This window comes from Rhinopithecus roxellana, chromosome 12 (assembly GCF_007565055.1).
Source record: "Rhinopithecus roxellana isolate Shanxi Qingling chromosome 12, ASM756505v1, whole genome shotgun sequence".
Lineage (NCBI taxonomy): Eukaryota > Metazoa > Chordata > Mammalia > Primates > Cercopithecidae > Rhinopithecus > Rhinopithecus roxellana.
In genome coordinates, this window is record NC_044560.1 from 90,149,254 (window position 1) to 90,171,135 (window position 21,882).

The window sequence follows — 21,882 nt, forward strand, 5'->3', positions numbered from 1 at the left end:
CCGGACCTTCGGAAGCGGGCAGGGCTGGGCGGGGAAGGTGGCTTCCCGGCCCCAGGGCTCGGCCGCTGGCCCCAGCGCCCTGTTGGTTCTCGGTCGCGCGTCCCCGCTCTTTGTCAGCCACGCTTGGCGGGCACGCGGACCCACCCGCGCCGCTCCAGGCTCGCGGGCGCGCCCCTCCTCCACCGTGGGGAAGCGAGTGGGGGCCAGGTGGGGAGGGTCGCAGCGGATGAGAGCACCTGGTGAGGTGCCTGTCGCCGACCGGCCTGCGGCCTAGCGGGTGGGCTGGGGCATGGGCGGGCGCTCCTGTGAATCTCGGGGATTGATGGAATGACCCAGGTGACTGAGGGTCGGGCGGGAGCCCCGAGGTCAAACAAGTGTTTGTGAGCGGCCGGAGATTGACGGAGTAGAGCCTAAAAGGGACGCTTTCTCCGGGAGGAGGCCTTGGGAGAGCTGGCCTTTGTAGTGAAATGGGTGTCTTGGAGAGGAATGGGCGGTTCTGGGATGAAGCAGGTGGTCCCAGAGAAGGGGCATTTTTTCTGCCCCCGGGCTGAGGGTAGGGATGGAAGCTTGGCCTGAGTTTCCCAGAGGTTGAGGCTGTCACTTCAGCACCTGGCCTGGCACCAGAAGGTAATGGGAGGAGGGGTAAGTGCTAGGATAAAGGGCAAAGCTGTGCCAGGACCCTGGGTCCTTTCCTTTCTGCTTCCTGTGGCTAGATCCCTTCTAGATGTTCCTTGGGAAGAGGGCCCACATGCTGCTGGCACAAGGGGTGCCCTGGCAGGGAGGCTCTGCTGCCCGAAGCTGCCTACAGGCCTCCTACACCGTTTTTATGTTTCTTTTGTTATCTCTTTGAATTCTGTGCTTATGGTGGGGATCTGCCAATGACCCAGGAGGCTGTCTCTGCTCCTTGCTACCTCTAGGCTGAGAATCGAGAATCCCGGAGGAGCTGTGGCCACAGACCCATTGTGTCTAGCCGTGTAGGCTACCTTGCTGTCTCTACATAGTCTTGTGTGCAGGTATTCCCTATAAGGGAAAATCAACAGCTCCTGCCCTCCCTGGACCCTACAGCCAAAGTCAGAGCTGGGTACCCGGGTTGGCTTTGGGACCTGTAGGAAGGCTGGTAGCTGAAGGCACATACCATTCGCGCTCTGATGGAGCCCTTGGGATGGTGGACTGTGTGTAGCAGATGGTTCTGGGAAGCGAGCTTGACCTGGCTGAGGGAAGGCTGCCCAGTCTGGCTGGTGGAGCCCAGCTGGCCTTAGAGCAATTGTATTTTCACTCAACTCTCTCCACTAGCTAAACTGACCAGAAAAAATGGACTTTCTGTCCTATCCCCCCACCCCATCCTCATGCTGTGCCACTTATTCCCACAACAGCCCTTGGAATAAGCAAATGAACATTTAATCTAATGCCTGCTGGGTGCCATGCATGGCATCAACCAGTGCTACATTTGCATTTGACAATGTTCTTTAAACATCCTCTGAGGTGGAATATTACCCCCATTTTGCAGATGAAGAAACTGAGTCTCAGAGAGGTGAAGTGACTTGCCCAAGATCACGGCAATTGTAAGTGGCCAAACCAGAATTTATACCCAGGTCTGTCTTACTTCCAGTCTAGTACATTTTTTAATATATCTGCTGGAAACAGAGTGGGAGAAACCAGGGAATTTCTGCCTATTCTAGCCCATGGTTTGCTTCATGCCTGCTATTGAGATCATGCTTTAGCTTTTTGAAAATACTTCCCATCTGTTGCCCCACTTTATCCTTATAGCATTCCTGGGAGGTAAGTAGAACAGGAATATAATAATAGGTACTGTGTATTGAGTGCTTACTGGGCAGTAGGCACTATTAAGCACTTTACATGCAGGATTAAGCACTTTACATGCAGAACCCAACCCTGTAGGGCTAGGTTCTAACTATCATCATCCCCATTTTGTAGATGAGGGTGCTGAGGCTCAGAGAGATTAAATGGCTTCTCCAGGGTCACACAGCTAGTAAATGGAGTAGAATTTAAACCCACAGCGTTCTGTCATGGGATCTGTGAGCTTAATCCTCCAAATGTGCCAAATAGCGATAATAATAGTTCCTAGGAATAGGAGCTAACTTTTACATGATGTTTTAAGATTTATAGACATCATCACATATAATATCCCCCAAACCTCGTGAATTAGTTTTGGGATGTATTATCTTCATCCCATTTTCCAGGTGAAGAAACTGAGGTACAGATAGGCAGGACTAGAACCTCTGCTTCCCAAGTCCCAGTGTTCCTTATGGGATCCCTTTTGTCTGCTCACATTCAACCCTTTCTCCTTCAGATCACTTCTCCCTGGGCTCCCAGGCCCTCCTGCGGCAGCCCCCACCTGGGCCATGTCTTCCTCAGATGAAGAGACGCTCAGTGAGCGGTCATGTCGGAGTGAGCGGTCTTGTCGGAGTGAGCGATCTTACAGGAGCGAGCGGTCAGGAAGCCTGTCTCCCTGTCCCCCAGGGGACACCTTGCCCTGGAACCTGCCACTGCATGAGCAGAAAAAGCGGAAAAGCCAGGATTCGGTGCTGGACCCTGCAGAGCGTGCTGTGGTTAGAGTCGCTGGTAAGAGAGGACCCCAGCAGGCTGGATGCTGTGGGTGTGAGGGAGGAATGGGCCAGGGTGCAGCAGCCGTGTGGGGAGCCGAGGGGTCCTCACCAGGGTTTCTGACAAAGCAGCCATAATCTGATTTGTTATTATTATTCTTCGAAAGATGTTGAAATAACATTAACGAGAAACCCCAAAGAGGAAAATCTGCCACCTCTGTGCTCACATGAGACCTGTTTTCATTTCTGCACCTTCTTCCCTGTCTTTGTCTCCATTCAATTATATTTTCTATGCAGTTGCCTTCATGGCTTAGGTACCATTCTGCATCTGACTCTTTTCAGTTACTCTTATATTAAAAAGATTTTCCATATTGCACTTTAGACTTTATAGTTACCATTTCTAAAAACTGTCTACTATTTCATGATTTTCTAAATCCTACTCTTTTTTCACTTTTTGACTATATTAGACGATGCTGCTGAGAACATGGTTAAGAATGATTTGACTTTTGTTATTTCCTTATAATGAAATCCTTGGAGACCACAGTTTTACTTGTATTGCCTTTCAAAAGTGGTGTACGTGCTGACCTTTAACACAGTGTGAAGGCTGGGGCTACCTCCTGTGGTGGGATGTGCCCAGCTGTTTGCCAAGCAGCAGTGCAGTGCAGTAGTTATGAGTGTAAGCTTTGGAATCAGAGAGGGTAGGGTGCTGGATTGTGGCCCTGCCACTGACCAACTGTGTGACTCTGGGCAAGTCCCTTATTCTATCTCCTTGTCTTAAGAATGCCCACTGTGCAGGGATGCCTTGAAGGTGAGATGAGATAATGTGTGGAAAGCCCTTAGCACAGTTTTTTGGCTCAATAAAGGAGATGCTTCCACTGAAGGCATCCACAGCTGCCTCCCCGAAGTGTGCTCAGCATCTCAGCAGGGTGTTGGTGCTACAGTACAGATAGGAAGATAGAACAGTGCCTGCAGCTAATTCAGTGACATCACCCGCTTTCAAGCCATCACCAAGGCCTGTACTGCTACCTTCTTTGTGTCCCTCACATAATACAGCCACCCCCTCCACTGTGTCATTTCTCACCTGGACCTTCCAATGAGCATTTAATAGCTCTTCCTCTCTTAGTCTTGCCACTATCCTCCACATGACTAATAGAGTATTATTTTTCTAAAATACAAACCTCAATAACACATACTCTATTTTATGAAATGAAGTTTTGCCTGTACAACACTTCATTAAAAATACAATAAAAAATAAAATAAAATACAAACCTAATTATATTACTCAGCTGCTTAAAAACCACCTTTGGCTCCGAATTTCCTGCGGAATAAAGGCTTCAGCATAAAGACCAATCAAAATTACTTACCTCCTCAGCTTCACCTGCCACCACATCTACCCCCAATTTCCCTGCCACAGTACACTGTAACTTGCCCCCCAAAGGGATGCATCTTGCAGGATGAAACCACCAAGCTTTAATTTTCTTCTCTGCAAGATGCTGGTAAACCCTCCTCCTCTTTTAGGTGCCGCCTCCTCTGTCCTTAATGCCCCTAGTGGTATCCAAAGCTTCCTCCTCCGCTCTAACAGTCATACTTTTCTCTCCTCCATGTTCCCTTGTTCAATGTAGCAGTTAACCCACAGGGTGCCCATCACTCCCTTAGAACAGTGAGCAATTTGGGACGTGTCTTATGTTTTGAGTCCCTGAGGGCTGCACAGGGCCTTGTGCATGCTAGAGATCGACTGGTATTGAATGACTGAATGAATGCTGAATGAGTGTTTTGAGGATATTATGTGATGTGACAGATTGTGATCCAGAAACAGGCACTGAGCTGTAACAGAAAGTTAGAGAAAGGCTTATGTGGGCTCAGGTAATCAGGAAAGGACTTTAGAGGGAGTGAGCTCCAAGTGAGGAGACAGCAGTGGGGCCTGGAACGCAGGAGGGAGAGTTTGAGCTCTTTCTAGTGGGCAACGAGGAGTCCTTGGAGGAAGTCCTTCTCAAAACCTTTGGGCCTGCAGCATCAGCCAGTAACAGAATTTTAGAGCTGTCCCTAGGGTGCAGGAAGGGCTTTACTTGTCCCCAGTCTTGAAGGGCCATAACTCAGGGCCCTGAAGACTCGTAAACCTCTTTCTCCTGAAGACAGAGTGGGCTGTCTCATTCTTCCTTCTTTATACGCTCTGCCTCCATCACTCATCACTCATGCATACTTAGATCGCTTTGTGATGATTTCCACTTCCAGTCTTCTCTGAGGAGGCCCACGGGATGATTTGCCTGCTGCTTCAGATTTGGAGTCCAGAATAGAAGTGGAGTGGACTCAAGGAGGCTTAATTTTACACAGGCAAGGCTCCTAAGGACCCTGCTGGGTCAACTGAGCAAAGGGATGGCAGGTGCTGCGCTGTGCTGTGTTTCTGGCGTAGATGCTGATCTCCTTTGCATCCTGACACTGCTGAATGCCTCTTTTGAGGAGGGGGCTGGGCCAGTGAGGCTGAAAATGGGGAGACTGCCATGGTTAAAAATAACTTGTGCACTGCAGTTGGGCGTGTTTCTTTAGCAGGAGAGGAGAGAAGCAGCAGAGACGAGGCGGGACTGCGACTTTAGGGTCTTGCTGAAATCTTCATGTGATTTTAGAATGCTGTGGGGGCTCCACCAGAGTAATGGAAAAGGCAGCCTTAACTCTGCAGGAACTCCTTCACAGGAGGTGCAGGAGGGGCATGTCTGGGAGACCCCGGATGCTCTGAAGCTCTCTGAAGCAGAACTTTAATTGTGGGAGGAAATGAAATCAGTCTTACACTGGAAGCCAGCTGTGGCCTGTGCAATTTTCTCCTCCCCCTGGATCTTGCTTATGAAGCCAAGTGGGGGTGTCTGAATCACTCTTACCAAATAGACAGCTTCCCTTTCCCTGGCCCACTCCGTGTCCTGAGCTGGTCTTAGGGCCTCGCCCTTGCTTGAGAGGCCCGTTGGGGCAAGCCTGGTGGTCACACATGTCAGAATAGAGAGGGATGTTGGGGCTGAGAAACCTGCTGATTTCAAACAGGTTTTAGGGTGCTGAACCTTGTTCTTCCTCCCATCTTCCTATTCTCATTCTTTCCCTCCATTTGTTTCTCCTTCTTCTTTGCCAGCCATATTCTCCACTCCCTAAGCCCAGCCACATTCAAATGTAACAAGAGTCACTAATGAAAGTGTCTTGTTTCTGTTTATCAGCTTTATGGTTTACACAGAGATTTCAAAATAACTCTGTTAGGCAGGACATATGTTAGCATCCGAGGCTCAGAGGGTTTAAGGGACTTGCCTATAGTTACACAGGACTGGTAAACACAGATCTTCTAACTCCAAGTACATGCTCTTTCTTTTTATTGAGACAGAGTCTCACTCTGCCACCCAGGCTGGAGTGCAGTGGCGCGATCTCAACTCGCCGCAACCTTTATCTCCCGGGTTCAAGCAATTCTCCTGCCTCAGCCTCCCAAGTAGCAGGGATTACAGGCGTGTGCCACCATGCCCAGCTAATTTTCGTATTTTTAGTAGAATGGGGTTTCACCATGTTGGTCAGGCTAGTCTTGAACTCCTGACCTCAGGTGATCTGCTTGCCTCAGCCTCCCAAAGTGCTGGGATTACAGGAGTGAGCCACTGCACACGTCCCTGTACGTTGTTATTTCTATTTCCTTAGGCAATACCTGGCAACCAGGCCAGTCTGAATCTTCTGTAGTTGACAGTCTAAATCTCCACACTCATCTGAGAGACTTGGTCACTTCCGGGAAAGGTCTCAGGATCCTGGTCTATAGAAACAGGAAAGGAGAGAGACAAAGATCTTAGAAAATTTGCCTCTTCCCCTCTGGCTTTCTGTCTTTAGTGAAGAGCAGTAGAAATATTCTTACTTAATGGTGGGGAGCAACAAGAAAGTGGGGCGCTAGGGAGCTTAGTCTAGCAAGGAGTACAACCCCAAAGGGTAGAAACAAAGAGAGGAAGAAATGATGTATCCCTTGGGACCTGTGAGGAGTATGTTGAGAACAGGGTACAAGACAGGGTGTCACATGGCTGTACACTGCACAACCTTGGGGGTGTGATTCACATCACATTTGTTGTCATTGCAGATGTGTACATTTATTATTACAAGTTTCCTGCAGATGGCAGTAACACATCTTGAAGAAGGGCTCATGTTTGGGCTAGGGCACAGTAGGGCGCAGGAAGGTTCCACCATCTACCCATCAGTGAGGTATTCATTTGTCTAACATCACATAATCAGGACCCTCCCTGTCCTTGGCATTGATATTCAAAGATGACTGAAGATGTGGTCCCTTCTGCATGGAACTCAGTCTAGTGGAGAGGATAGAAGGGAAAAAGGCCGGGTGCAGTGTCTCATACCTGTAATCCCAGCATTTTGGGAGGCCGAGGCAGGAGAATCGCTAGAGCTAAGGAGTTCAAGACCAGCCTAGGAGACCCTGTCTCTATTTTTTTTTTTTTTTTTTTGAGTAGTTAGAAGGGAAAAAATAATTATATCCCCATATGTGTTGTGAAAAAGGGGAGTGCAGTGACCCAGAGCTAAGGATTGGACCCCTCTCTGGTTGTTCATTTATTCATTCATTCAACTAAAAAAGGGATTAAGCTATGTGCCAGTAGAAAGCATCTATGGGATTCATTCCTGGGAGTATCAGCAAATGCTGCTGAAATGATCATTCCCAACATCTGCTCCATTGTGGCCTTCTAGTCAGATGGCAGTTGTCTCTCTGCACAGCCCTTGTTTCAGTTGGCTTTATATTCACGTTCATTGTTCCCATGTTCATTTCTCTCACCAGCTCTGGAGCTCTCTGTAGTCAGGAGTCCCATCTTACCCTTTTTGCCCCGGGACAGAGAGTCATGAGAGCACTACCTGGTCAAAAGCTGGAGCTTACTCCTCTGGACCCATGTGTCTCTCCTCCAGGTTGGGAGCTCTGAGAAGACATCTCACAGGCACCTCTCTGCTCATTCATTCATTCAATAAAAAAATGGAGTAAGCTCCTGCCACGTGCCAGGCACTGTGGAGACAACTGAATCTGGAGTCACAAGACTTAGGCAAATGACTTTGCTTCTTGAATCCTCAGTTTCCGTATCTGTAAAAGGGAGATGGTGATAAAGGGTGTAAAAGGGAGATGAATGAGAATCAGAATGTGCTGGAAAAACACAGGTTCACATGGCCTGTTACTGCACTTAGCAGTGTCATTCCTTGTAACCTCCCTGGCAGCCAGATGAGGCAGTGGAGACTCAGTGGGCCAGCAGTTTCCCAGGCCAGCAAAGAAGGGGCCCAAGCCTCTTATTTCTGTCCCCTTCTTTTGTTCTTTAGGTCTTTGTCAGGGAGCAGATGGAAGTGGCTTATTCTGGCCAAGCTGTGAGTGGGAAGAAGGGAATGCAGGGATGGGAAATGGAACCCTAAAGACAATCTAATTGGGAATCCTTACTCCTGAGCTGGCAACCTTCCTTGCCCTGAGGCTCTTCGAGTTTTGTATCCAGGAAGGCTCCTCCTCCTTCCCAGCTTCTCTTTTTCCTCCTGGCGGTGTCCTCAGAGTCTCTGGCCCTGTCCTGGAGCTTGGTTTCAGTAGCAGGAGAGATGAGCAGAGGAGAGTGCCCTGAAAGTGGGGCAGAATGAATTGTAGCTACACACCACCAGCTCAGCTCCAGCTCTTTGAAAGTAAATCTGGGTCACATTAGCTGTGGGCTGGAACATGACCACGTGGGCAGAATTCTGTGCAGGCAGCAGAAAAGACAGCCAATCTGTCCTTTCTCTGAGATGCAGGGCCCCTGTGGGACCCCAGATGGTGAGGGAAGGTGGTTTCTGGATTGCAAGGTGTAATGTCGTCTTAACGCCATCATGCTTTTCTAGTGGCTTCCTAGGTGACATAGAGAAAGGTATGGAATGGCAGTTTGGCTCATGCCTTTCTGTTTGTTATGGGTATGCTGAAGGTAGGAATGCAGAGGAAGGACTGGTTACTTTGGGGACTGTGGAAGGCCATCATTTCTCAGTCTCATGGGCTCAGGGGTTAGATGCCACCAGAGTAGCTGACACTGCAGCAAGATCTAGGACTGCACTTGTTCTTTATTTCAGCAATACTGCCCTTGAGGAAAGGTCTGTGAACAGATCCATCATCACTAAAATGTTATATGGATGCTGGCTGGCCTCCTCTTTCTGGTTGCTGTGGCTAGGGCCTGCCATGATTTGGCCCTGCCACTGCCTGTTGCCACCTGTCAGTTAGAAGCCTGCCAGCCTCTTCTTCTGTCTTGGCTTTCCTGTAGGAGCAGAATGGGTGCTCCTTGCTGGAATCTCTGCCTGGATGTGGGATGCTGCTACAGGGAAGGTCTGAAGTCCCTATAACTTGAAGGGTGATGATTATGGGCTGAAGCTTTTGTCCTAAGCTGTGCCTCACCCCTACCCCAGAAGATATCAGGCTTTGCCTTGTGGTCAGGGGAGGATTCTGCCTGGGGCCTCAGTGCATGTCTCCAGGGATGCCCTCCCCGGCTTATTCACACATTTCCTCATGTGCTCACTCTTCCATTCATTCATGCAAAGGACTGGCTTTGGGAGTCAGCTGGAGTCCTAGTTTCCATTGCTCACTTACTAACTGGGTGACCCTGGGATGTTAGTAACCTCATTGAGCCTTAGTTTCTTACTGTTAAAATGGGGGAGCAAGAGCACTACCTCAGAGACTTGCACAGTAGATTAAATGAGGTAGCTGGGAGTAGGATGCTTGGCCCAGTACCTGCTATATAGTCAGCCCTTAATACTTTTTTTTTGAGACAGAGTCTCGCTTTGTCGCCAGACTGGAGTGCAGTGGCGCGATCTTGGCTCACTGAAGCCTCCACCTCCCAAGTTCAAGCGATTCTCCTGCCTTAGCCTCTGGAGTAGCTGGGACTACAGGTGCGCACCACCACGCCCAGATAATTTTTGTATTTTTAGTAGAGATGGGTTTCACCATGTTGGCCAGGATGGTCTTGATGTCTTGACCTCGTGATCCGCCCGGCTTGGCCTCCCAAAGTGCTCGGATTACAGCCACTGTACCCGGCTGCCCTTGATACATATTGGCTCTTTTCATTAGTATCATTAATTCACTCATACATTTGTTCATAGATTCATGAATGTGCTGATTTATCCCCTTGCTTATTCACTGATTACACACTTGCTTATTTAACAAATATCCCTAGGGCTACTTTGTTCTAGGCTCAGACTGCACTTCAGAGCCCAGCTTCTGCCTATGAAGACAGTTAGAATGCGGCATGAGCTGAGCTACGGTGCAAGTCCAAAGAGTTCTGAGGAAGTTCTGGAAGGGAAGGGACTTCTACTCCTGCCCCTCCCTGGCTTAGAGCAATGATAGCATTTCTTCTGGAGCTGGGAAAAGAAATACGAATTAGCCAGGACAACCTGAAGAGACAGGGCACTTCCCGGTGGTTTGCATCTATTCTTGCTCTCCTTTCTTTGGCTTTAGTAGGAAGGAAAGAAGGAAAATGAAGAGAGAAGAGCTGGTGAGAATTAGGAACTAAAGAATCTAGAGGGTGGTTTGGGGAGTCTCCGGACTCAGTTTAGGAGCGCCTGAGAGCTGGTCCCAGCTGGAATCCTCCGGTGAATGATAGCTGGTAAAGTCACTGTGTAGAGTCCTAGATGTGTGCCCGGCATTTTACATACATCATTTAATCCTCATAGAACCCTGGGAAGTAGTTGCTATTCTCAACAGAAATGTTAAGGAACTTTTCTGAGGTTATACATTGACCAAATAATGGAGCTGGGATTCAGCATTACTTAATGTGCATGGCGCCCCCTGGCCCTCAACATGTACAATATGCCCTTTGGAGTTATTCAAGTGCTGAATTTCGGGTCTGCCTAACTCCAAAGCCCTGGCACTTTTCAGGATATTTCAAACATGCTAAAGTAGTGAGACTAGTACAATGAACTCCCATCACGCAGAAACAAGAATGGTCACTTCATGGCCAATTTTATTTCATTCATACGCTCCTGTCAGTGGAAAAAACACAGTTCCTGTTGTTTCTTTTTCTTTCTTTTCTTTTTTTTGAGACGGAGTCTCACTCTGTTGCCCAGGCTGGAGTGCTGTGGCACCATCTCAGTTCACTGCAACCTCCGCCTCCCGGGTTCAAGTGATTCTCTGCCTCAGCTCCCCAAGTAACTGGGATTACAGGCACCCGACACCATGCCCGGCTAATTATTTTGTATTTTTTAGTAGAGACGGGGTTTTACCATCTTGGCCAGGCTGGTCTTATACTCCTGACCTCGTGATCTGCCCACCTGGGCCTCCCAAAGTGCTGGGATTACAGGGTGAGTCACCGCGCCCGGCCAGTTCCTGTTTTTTTTTTTGGAGACGGAGTCTCACTCTGTCGCCCAGGCTGGAGTGCAGTGGCCGGATCTCAGCTCACTGCAAGTTCCGCCTCACAGGTTCACACCATTCTCCTGCCTCAGCCTCCCGAGTAGCTGGGACTACAGGCGCCTGCCACCTCGCCCGGCTAGTTTTTTGTATTTTTAGTAGAGACAGGGTTTTACCGTGTTAGCCAGGATGGTCTCGATCTCCTGACCTCGTGATCCACCCGTCTCGGCCTCCCAAAGTGCTGGGATTACAGGCTTGAGCCACTGCGCCCGGCCCAGTTCCTGTTTTTCTATTCTCTTACTCAACAATCAACACAGAAGACTTCTGTGACCCCAATATATGAGGGGATTTCTCCCCGCCAGCAAGTTAAACAATAGTTCTGCAGTGGACACCAGCGGGGTGTCCCCAGTTTAATTATGACACTGTCTATCTGGAAATAGCATCAGAGTTCACAGTTTGAGGGTTCAGTCTCCAAGACATTCCTCCACTCCACTACTTTTTTTGGCGGGGGAGACGGTGTCTTGCTCTTGTTGCCCAGGCTGGAGTGCAATGGCGCAATCTCTGCTCACTGCAACCTCCGCCTCCTGGGTTCAAGCGATTCTCCTACCTCAGCCTTCCAAGTAGCTGGAATTACATGTGCGTGCCACCATGCCTGGCTATTTTTTTTTTTTTTTTTTTTTTTTTTGAGACGGAGTCTCGCTCTGTCACCAAGCTGGAGTGCAGTGGCGTGATCTCAGCTCATTGCAACCTCTGCCTCCCGGGTTCAAGTGATTCTCCTGCCTCAGCCTCCTGAGTAGCTGGGACTACAGGCACGCGCCACCACGCCTGGCTAATTTTTGTATTTTTAGTAGAGATGGGGTTTCACCTTGTTGGCCAGGATGGTCTTAATCTCTTGACCTTGTGATCCACCCACCTTGGCCGCCCAAAGTGCTGGGATTACAGGTGTGAGCCACTGCGCCCGGCTGAGGGATTCTTTCTTTTCTTTTCTTTTCTTTTTTTTGAGACAGAGTCTTGCTCATTTGCCCAGGCTGGAGTGCAGTAGTGTGATCTTGGCTCACTGCAACCTCTGCCTCCTGGGTTCTCCTGTCTCAGCCTCCTGAGTAGCTGGGATTACAGGTGTGTGCCACCATGCCCAGCTAATTTTTGTATTTGTAGTGGAGGCGGGGTTTCACCATGTTGGCCAGGCTGGTCTCAAACTCCTGACCTCAGGTGATCCACCTGCCTCGGCCTCCCAAAGTGCTGGGATTACAGGCATGAGCCACTGTGCCTAGCCCACCCCACTCCACTTCTAATGCCAATCACAAGACCCAAATTGTTTTTACCTGTGCTTCTGACTGACTGGCTATAAATGGGGTGCTGGCTGGGTGCAGTGATTCATACCTGTAATCTCAGCATTTTGAGAGGCCAAGGTGGGAGGATCGCTTGAAGCCAGGAGTTCGAGACCAGCCTGGGTAATACAGTGAGACCCTGTCTATACAAAAAATAAAACGAAGTTAGCCAGGCAGGAGAATCGCTTGAACCCGGGAAGTGGAGGTTGTGGTGAACTGAGATGAAGTGCGCCATTGCACTTCAGCCTGGGTAAGAAGAGTGAAATTTTGTCTCAAAAAAAAGAGAGAGAGAAGGAAAGAAAGAAATTAGCCAGGCATGGTGGTGTGCACCTGTAGTACCAACTACTCGGATGCTGAGGTGGGAGGATTGCTTGAGGCTGGGAGGTCGAGGCTGCAGTGAGCTGAGCTTGTGCACTGTACTCTAGCCTGGGCTACAGAGTGAGACTGGATCTCAAAACAAACAAAACAGAAACCAGAAAACACACAGAGGATACAGGTGAAGAGATGCAGAGGGCGAGGGCAAGGTATGGAAGAAGGAATGTGGAGCTTCCATGCCCTCCCTTGTATGCCACCCTTCACGAATCTTCACGAGTTCAGTTATCCTGGAAGCTCCCTGAATCTTAGGCCTTTCATGGAGACTTCCTTGGGTAGGCATGATTGACAACCATGTAGAAATGTGATTGGGTAAAAAGGGTATGGTCTAACACTAACAGTGTGGAAACCCAGCAAAGCCTGGCTGTTCAGATTTTTCTTGGATTTTCTGTGCAGCATTCCTTCCCCCAGGATATGGGGCAAGACTCCTGAAATAGGGGCCTCATGATTAGTCAGAAATGTGGGGGAAGGCAGCCGGGCGCCATGGATCATGACTGTAATCCCAGTACTTTGGGAGGCTGAGGTGGGCAGATCACGAGGTCAAGAGATCGAGACCAACTTGGCCAACATGGTGAAACCTTGTCTCTACCAAAAATACAAAAAAATTAGCTGGGCTTGGTGGTATGCACCTGTAGTCCCAGCTACTCAGGAGGCTGAGGCAGGAGAATCACTTGAACCCAGGAGGAGGAGGTTGCAGTGAGCTGAGATCACACCACTGCACTCCAGTCTGGCAACAGAGTGAGACTCTGTCTCAGGAAAAAAAAAAAAAAAAATTGTCGGGGAAGCCTGAGAGTGGTGGCTCACACATATAATCCCAGCACTTTGGGAGGCCGAGGAAGGAGGATCACTTGACGCCAAAAGTTCAAGACCAGCCTGGGCAACATAGTGAGACCACCATCTCCACACACACACAAAAATTAGTCAGGTGTGGTGGTGCATGCCTGTAGTCCTAGCTAATCGGGAGGCTGAGATGGGAGGATCCCTTGAGCCCTGGAGGTCACTGCTGCAGTGAGCTATGATTGTACCACTACACTCCAGCATAAGCAACATAGTGAGACCTTGTCTCTACAGAGAATCAAAAAATAAGCCAGGGGTAGTGGCACATACCTGTGGTCCCAGCCACTCAGGAAGCTGAGGTGGGAGGATCATTTGAGCCAGGGAGATTGAGGCTGCAGTGACCCGTGACCATCATCCAGCCTGAGCGACACAGTGAGACCCTGTCTAAAAAAAAAAAAAAAAAATTGCAGGGAAGATTGAGTCCTGCTTTGGGAGGAAAAAGAAACAGGTGAGCCGGGCGCGGTGGCTCAAGCCTGTAATCCCAGCACTTTGGGAGGCTGAGGCGGGCAAATCACGAGGTCAGGAGATCGAGACCATCCTGGCTAACATGGTGAAACCCCGTCTCTACTAAAAAAATACAAAAAACTAGCCAGGCGAGGTGGCGGGCGCCTGTAGTCCCAGCTACTCGGGAGGCTGAGGCAGGAGAATGGCATAAACCCGGGAGGTGGAGCTTGCAGTGAGCTGAGATCCGGCCACTCCATTGCACTCCAGCCTGGGCGACAGAGCGAGACTCCGTCTCAAAAAAAAAAAAAAAAAAAAAAAAAAGAAACAGGTGAAAGGAGGGCAGAAGGTCAGAAAGATTGTTTTCTAAGACTTGCTTTGCTTCTGAGGTCTACAGTGCCTCAACATTATAGCAGAAAACTATGACAAGGGCGCTATAGAAGTTATGAGCCAGGAACTGTGGACAAAAAACTCATATATTACAACCCCACTTCTCCCTCCCCAGTTATGTATAAGAAGTTTCCAGTAGCTGGGTGTGGTGACTCACACCTGTAATCCCAGCTACTCGGGAGGCTGAGGCAGGAGAATCACTTGAACCGGGAGGCAGAGGTTGCATTGAGTCGAGATTGTGCCACTGCACTCCACGCTGGGTGACAGAGCAAGACTCTGTCTCAAAAAAAAAAAAAAAAAAAAAAAATCAGAAAGTTCCAGTAATCACATTTACCTTCCTCAGTTTTTGTTTTTGAGACAGAGTCTTGCTGTGTTGCCCAGGCTGCAGTGCAGTGGCACAATTATAGCTCACTGCAACTTCAAACTCCTTCACTTCCCTCACTTTTTAACCGTTATATTACACTACCTTTCCTCTATTAGTAAATATAACAGTTTATCTGCTTCAGAATCCATGTCTGAGGACTGGAACCACTGCCACCTGACCTACTGCCCAGAGTCTTCATGAGGGATTCTTTTTTTTTTTTTCCGAGATAGACTCTTGCTCTGTCACTCAGGCTGGAGTGCAGTGGTGTGATCTTGGCTCACTGCAACCTCTGCCTCTCGAGTTCAAGTAATTCTCCTGCCTCAGCCTCCCGAGTAGCTGGGATTACAGGTACCCGCCACCACGCCCAGCTAATTTTTGTATTTGTAATAGATATGGGGTTTCACCATGTTGGCCAGGCTGGTCTTGAACTCCTGACCTCAGATGATCTGCCCACCTCAGCCTCCCACAGTGCTGGGATTACAGGAATGAACCACCGTGCCCGGCCTCTTCATGAGGCATTCTTTTTTTTTTTTTTTGAGACGGAGTCTTGCTCTGTCGCCCAGGCTGGAGTGCAGTGGTGCGATCTCGGCTCACTGCAAGCTCCGCCTCCCGAGTTCATGTCATTCTCCTGCCTCAGCCTCCCGAGTAGCTGGGACCACAGGCGCCCACCACCACGCCCGGCTAATTTTTTGTATTTTTAGTAGAGACGGGGTTTTACCGAGTCAGCCAGGATGGTCTCGATCTCCTGACCTTGTGATCCGCCCACCTCGGCCTCCCAAAGTGCTGGGATTACAGGCATGATGTAATCCCAGCAGGCATGATGTAATCCCACACAGGCTCATGCCACTGCATCCAGCCTTCATGAGGGATTCTAACACCCAGATGTTCAGGCTCCAGGGGCAGTGTGTCCCTCCTAGTGTTGCTTGGCTGATCCTCTGGTCCTTCCAGCTTGAGGTTCAGGCTCTGCTCGCAGAACACACAGAGGTAGGCTAGAGTCTATCTGGTTCTGTTCTGCCAGTATAATTAAACAAAATATCCCAAAAATGAGTTTCAAGGATTCAATCTTGACACACTGAAGTTGAGTTGCAATAGGACTGAGGTCCTTAACATCATCGTGGGAGGATGGCACAGTGGCTCATGCCTCTAACCTCAGAACTTTAGGAGGCCAAGGTGGGTGGATCACTTGAGCTCAGGGGTTCAACATCAGCCTGGATTACATGGCGAAACCCCATCTCTACAAAAAATACAAAAATACAAAAATTAGCTGGGAGCGGTGGTGTGCACCTGTAGTACAAGCTATTTGGGGGACTGAGGCTAGAAGATCACTTGAGCCCAGGAGGTTGAGGCAGCAGTGAGCCATGTTCATGCCACTGCACTCCAGCCTGCTGGGTGACAAAGCGAAACCCTGTCTCAAAAAAAAAAAAAAAAAAAAAAAAAAAAATTCATCAAGGGAATGAGTTCCGTTTTTGTCATAGGGGCCTGTGCCCCAGGACTGCCCTGATGCTGGTGAACTGCTTCACGTGACTCTGATCTCAACTGAGAGCAGTGGTCACCACTCTTAAGGGCCTCTCCCGGCCTCAGTGATTTGTGCTCTTTCCAGGCTGCCTGTTAGTGCCCCTTTAGAGGTTTCTACCCTGAGGTGGTGTTGGATGGGGAGCTGTGGTTTCAAGTGAAGGGAAGTTTCATAGATAAAACAAAAGCCACACCTCACAGTTTGGGGAACCTCCCAATTCCCCAAAGAGTATAGACTCCCTCAGAGGACCCACACAGGTTAAGACCCTGTCCTGCCTCAGAGCAGGAAGGGAGCTTGGGTGTGGTTCAGCAGGGCTCACATTAGCCTGATTCCTTCAAGAGTGAAGATAAAAACAGTTTTACTGACAAAGAAGCTGGGAGACAGCAGAGGGGCCAATATCTTTTATAACTGCTATTGTTAGGTTCCGAATGACAGCCTTGGTGCTCAGCATCTTACATGATGTATTTGACCTAATCCTCAAAACAACTTTAGGAGGCAGATGTGCTATAGCAGAGGAAGCAGAAACCCAGAGAGTTCGGTAACTTGCTCAAAGTCTCCCAGCCAGTAAGGGGCCACGCTTGGAATGGTGCTAGCTCTGCCTAGGGCAACCCACTGCCTCTCCCATTACAAGGAACAGTAGTTTAATAACAGCTAACATCTGTGTAGCACTTCAAGGTTCACAGAGTGCCTTAACACCCATTATCTCCACTGTGCCTCGGGAAGCCGGTGCGGTGAGGCCTTCCATGCCCCTTTGGGATAGCTGCCTGTCAGGGGTCCAGCCTCTGCTCATTTCCCCCAGGAAGCATGGGAGATTCTTTGGAATTGACTCTGACAAGCCACGGGAGAGGCCTAGGGAGAGGCTGAGGTGGAGCGACTTGGCCAGTTGCTATGGTAAACCAGATGGCTGAGTAACCATTTTGAGGGTTGCTATAGTGATGAGCTGCTGGTGGCAGGGATCTTGTCTTCCTGGGTGGCTGGCACCCTCCAGGCCTCTTAAATTGAGATGTTGCACTTTCTGAACAGAAGAGGGCAGCATGAGAGCAGGCAAAGGCTTCTTACCCCAGAGAGGATTTGGGAACTTGAGGCAAAGCTTAGAAAGGGTTTCAAGGAGCTGGGCAGAAAGGGAGCTTTGGCTGGTGCTCAAGAGGCTGGTGGAGCTTCACTTCTGAGACTAGAACTAGGTAATTTTCTTCCAAAAGCTGGTCAAAGGATAATGTTTGGGGCTGCCCCTTCGGTGCCTGGCATCAGCTACTATTGGGGAATATAAAAGGCACAGCAGGCCGGGCGCCGTGGCTCAAGCCTGTAATCCCAGCACTTTGGGAGGCCGAGACGGGCGGATCATGAGGTCAGGAGATCGAGACCATCCTGGCTAATACGGTGAAACCCCGTCTCTACTAAAAAATACAAAAAACTAGCCGGGTGACGAGGCGGGCGCCTGTAGTCCCAGCTACTCGGGAGACTGAGACAGGAGAATGGCGTGAACCCGGGAGGCGGAGCTTGCAGTGAGCTGAGAGCCGGCCACTGCACTCCAGCCTGGGTGGCAGAGCAAGACTCCGTCTCAAAAAAAAAAAAAAAGGCACAGCAGCTACCCTTGCAAGGAGGAATGGAAAGAATATGTGCATGTGTGTGCACACACACAATCACTCAATCACTACTAGCAAAGAATTTCTTTTCTTTTCTTTCTTTCTTTCTTTTCTTTCTTTCTTTTTTTTTTTTTTTGAGATGGAGTTTTGCTCTTGTTGCCCAGGCTGGAGTGCAATGGCAAGATCTCGGCTCACTGCAACCTCTGCCTCCCGGGTTCAAGTGGTTCTCCTGCCTCAGCTTCCCAAGTAGCTGGGATTACAGGTGCCCGCCACCACGCCTAGCTAATTTTTTGTATTTTTGGTAGAGATGGGGTTTCACCATATTGGTCAGGCTGGCGTCGAACTCCTAACCTCAGGTGATCTGCCCGCCCTGGCCTCCCAAAGTGCTGGGATTACAGGCATGAGCCACCATGCCTGGTCTAAGAATTTCTTTATAAAGCGTCAGTTAACACATAAAATAATGCAGCATGAACCAAAGGCGAAGAAGAGCTGGGAATAAACTTTCTAGAGGTTGAGGAAGGAGCACTAGCAGAAAGAGAAATAATTTTGTACTTTCCTCTTTCCTCCCTACACATGAAGTGCCCTCAGCCCTTGACCAGTGAGTGGACATTGAGCTGGATTCTCAACTGTCTTGAATCAGATCTGGCTCCCTCCCTCGACCCCCATATGAGTTCAGTGAGGCATCCATTCCTTCAGCAAGTATTTATTGAACATCTACTACGTGCAAAGTATTGTGTTAGGCCCAGTGATGAAGAAAGATGAAGTAGATGTCTTTGCTGTCAAGAACCTATGAAGTAGGAGGTTAAGGAGGCAGCGATACAGACATCCACAGTACATGTACCTGGAGTTCAAGACCAACACAGTGAGACCCTGTCTCTATAAAAAAATTTTTTTAAAAAGCCGGGTACAGAGGCTCACCCCTGTAATCCCAGCACTTTGGGAGGTTGAGGCAGGCTGACTACTTGAGCCCAAGAGTTCGAGACCAGCCTGGACAGCATGGTGAAATCCTGTCTCCACAAACAGTACAAAAATTAGCTGGGGTGTTGGCACCTGCCTGTAGTCCTAGTTGCTGGTGGGTTGGTTGGTGGGGGCGCTGAGGCAGGAGGATTGCTTGAGCCTAAGAGGCAGAGGTGTCAGTGAGCCGAGATTGTGCCACCGCACTCCAGCCTGGGTGACAGAGTAAGATGCTGCCCCTAAATAAATAAATAGAAAAAAAAAAATCATGTCATTTGGGGTGAACTTTCAAGGTAGATTTCAGTAGGTGGAGTTGGGGGATGGGACATTCTAGGCAAAGCCTCAGAGTTTGATTATAGGGAAACGAGGTATACACATGAGTGTCATAGCAAATCAGCCTGAAAAGGAAGATAGATGTCTAAATATGGAAGACTTGGAATTCCAGGCTTAGAATAAGGGATGCTGTGAGACAAACATACTCTCTCCCTAAATACTCTAGCCTTCCAGCAGTCAGTAGTCACAGACAGCCAAGTATTTTAGGATCATCTGGTTCACTCATTCATGCATTTAATCAAAAATTTAAGCTGGGTGCGGCGGCTCATGCCTGTAATCCCAGAACTTTGGGAGGCTGAGGCGGGCAGATTGCCTGAGGTCAGGAGTTCGAGACTAGCCTGGCCAACAACGCGAAACCCCATCTCTACTAAAAATACAAAAATTACCCAGGCGTGGTGGCGGGTGCCTATAATCCCCGCTACTCGAGAGACTGAGGCAGGAGAATCGCTTGAACTCGGGAGGTGGAGGTTGCAGTGAGCCGAGATCGCACTATTGCACTCCAGCCTGGGTGCCAGAGTGAGACTCCGTCTCAAAAAAAAAAAAAAAAAAAATTAAATATACAAATGTGTGTGTGTGTGTGTGTGTATGTATGTATATGTATATTTTTAGAGACTGAGTTTTGCCATGTTACCCAGGCTGATCTTGAACTCCTGAGCTCAAGTGATCCTCCTGCCTTGGCCTCCCAAAGTGTTGGGATTATAGGTGTGAGCCACCATGCATAGCATTAAAGAAATAGTTGACCGGGTGTGGTGGCTCACACCTGTAATCCCAGCACTTTGGGAGGCTGAGGTGGGCGGATTACCTGAGGTTATAAGTTCGAGACTAGCCTGGCCAACAAGGTGAAACCCCATCTCCACTAAAAATACAAAAATTAGTCAGGCGTGGTGGTGGGCGCCTGTAATCCCAGCTACTGGAGAGACTGAGGCAGGAGAATCACTTGAACCTGGGAGGTGGAGGTTGCAGTGAACCAAGATCGCGCCATTGCACTCCAGCCTGGGTGACAGAGCGAGACTCTGTCTCAAAAATAAATAAATAAACAAACGTGTGTGTGTGTGTATGTATTTTTTAGAGATCAAACTTTGCCATGTTGCCCAGGCTGGTCCTGAACTCCTGGGCTCAAGCAGTCCTCTGGCCTCGGCCTCCCAAAGTGTTGGGATTACAGGTGTGAGCCACCATGCACAGCATTAAAGAAATAGTTGTCTGGGCGCGGTGGATCATGCCTGTAATCCCAGCACTTTGGGAGGCTGAGGTGGGCAGTTCACGAGGTCAGGAGATTGAGACCATCCTGGCTAACACGGTGAAACTCCGTCTCTACTAAAAATACCAAAAATTAGCTGGGCGTGTTGGCGGACGCCTGTAGTCCCAGCTACTCGGGAGGCTGAGGCAGGAGAATGGTGTAAACCTGCGAGGTGGAGGTTGCAGTGAGCCGAGATCGCGCTACTGCACTCCAGCCTGGGTGACAGAGCAAGACTCTGTCTCAAAAAAAGAAAAATAAATAGTTAATGAGTGCCCTATATGTGCAGTGCCAGATCATTTGCTAGGTAGTAAGGACCCTGTGGTGAATTAGATGACAAACAGTCCCAGCCCTCAGGGAGCTTATGATTTAGTAAGGATGAAAGACACTGTACCATAACTTCAAGTGTGATGAGTATTACCAAAGGGTAGAGGAGGACCTATTAATTGGAGGGGGGGGGGGTGGTCAAGGAAGGCTTCCCCCTGGGGAATTTCAGCAGAAGCATGGGTAGGAGTGAGCCAGGCCAAAGGAGAGTGATGAAGGATTATAATCTGGGAGGAAAGCCAGTTGGATGGCCTTGAGGCGAGATAACACATTTGAGGTGCTAAAGCAATAGAAAGTGGCAGGGCTTTAAGGATAGGGGCATTTGATGAGGCTTTAATTGGGAGAACACCAAGGATAAAGGGCTTTAATTTCCTTGTATTACTCTTCTCCTCCACTAGATGCCCTTCCGAGTACATCCTTCTGCTTCCCCCATTGCAGCCTTCTTAGAAATGCAGCAGCAGTCTCACCCATCAGGAGCAAAAGAAAATCAAAGACCAAAAGGAGAAAGGCTCAGAGCTTTTGCGACTGTGTGGTCTGGCTATAAATTTAGACTGTTGCTTGAAAGAAGCGAAAAACCTCCCCTTCGTAGACTTCCTTCTTCCCATCCCCCCTGTCAGCCGGCTTTGTTCCTCTAGCCTTGTAAAATTTTCTCTGTATAAAACAGGAACATCAGCCAAACATGTGGACTTCCCCGCTTTCCATTCATTAGAAGAATGCATTATTTCAAAATCTCCTGGGAGCATTTAAATGCAAATTTTGTCAAGAAAGCAATTTGAGTCTTAGAGAAGCCCTCTAGCCACAACCCAAAGCAGAAGTTTCTTCTTTGATTTCTGTGTTTCTTAAAAGCAATCTCAACTCCTTGCCTTCTCCCCGCAACCCCCCCAGGTCTTCTCTGATTCTCACGGCAGACTCTTCCCCTTTTTGCCCCTGTTCTTTCTTCACCTTTGGCAAGCATCAGTGACACATCTTGAAGAACCTGCTCACAAAGTGGCGCGTGTAGCAGCCCCAGGAGGGAATGGAGGGACTTTTCTATGTACTGTAATGGACATAAGGAGGCAGATGTCTGTGTGGGGGTGAGATGTCTGTGTGGAGGTGTTTGTATGCGTGATTTCTGTCTGGGCCTTCTTAGCCCTGCTGGCATAAAATAATATGGGAAATGCAGATGACTCAGCACTGACACAGTCAAGATCCCCAGAGTTAGCATTTCTATATTCTCTGCTGTTTACGAAAAATGTGCTTGTGCCATCAACCAGCAACTCATCCTGCTTTTTCCACTAAAAGCCTTTTACCGAAAAATATATATACTTCAAACTTAT

At 49.0% G+C, this 21,882-nt stretch overlaps 1 protein-coding gene across 1 annotated transcript; it reads left to right on the top strand.

Annotated features, from left to right (window-relative positions):
- Positions 1 to 2,363: 2,363 nt before the first annotated feature.
- On the top strand, positions 2,364 to 21,110 carry LOC104653644 (microtubule-actin cross-linking factor 1-like). The gene is made up of 2 exons (XM_010352694.2): positions 2,364 to 2,583; positions 20,965 to 21,110. The coding sequence occupies exons 1-2, from the start codon at positions 2,364 to 2,366 to the stop codon at positions 21,108 to 21,110; spliced, it is 366 nt and encodes a 121-aa protein (XP_010350996.1).
- The last annotated feature ends 772 nt before the right edge of the window (positions 21,111 to 21,882 follow it).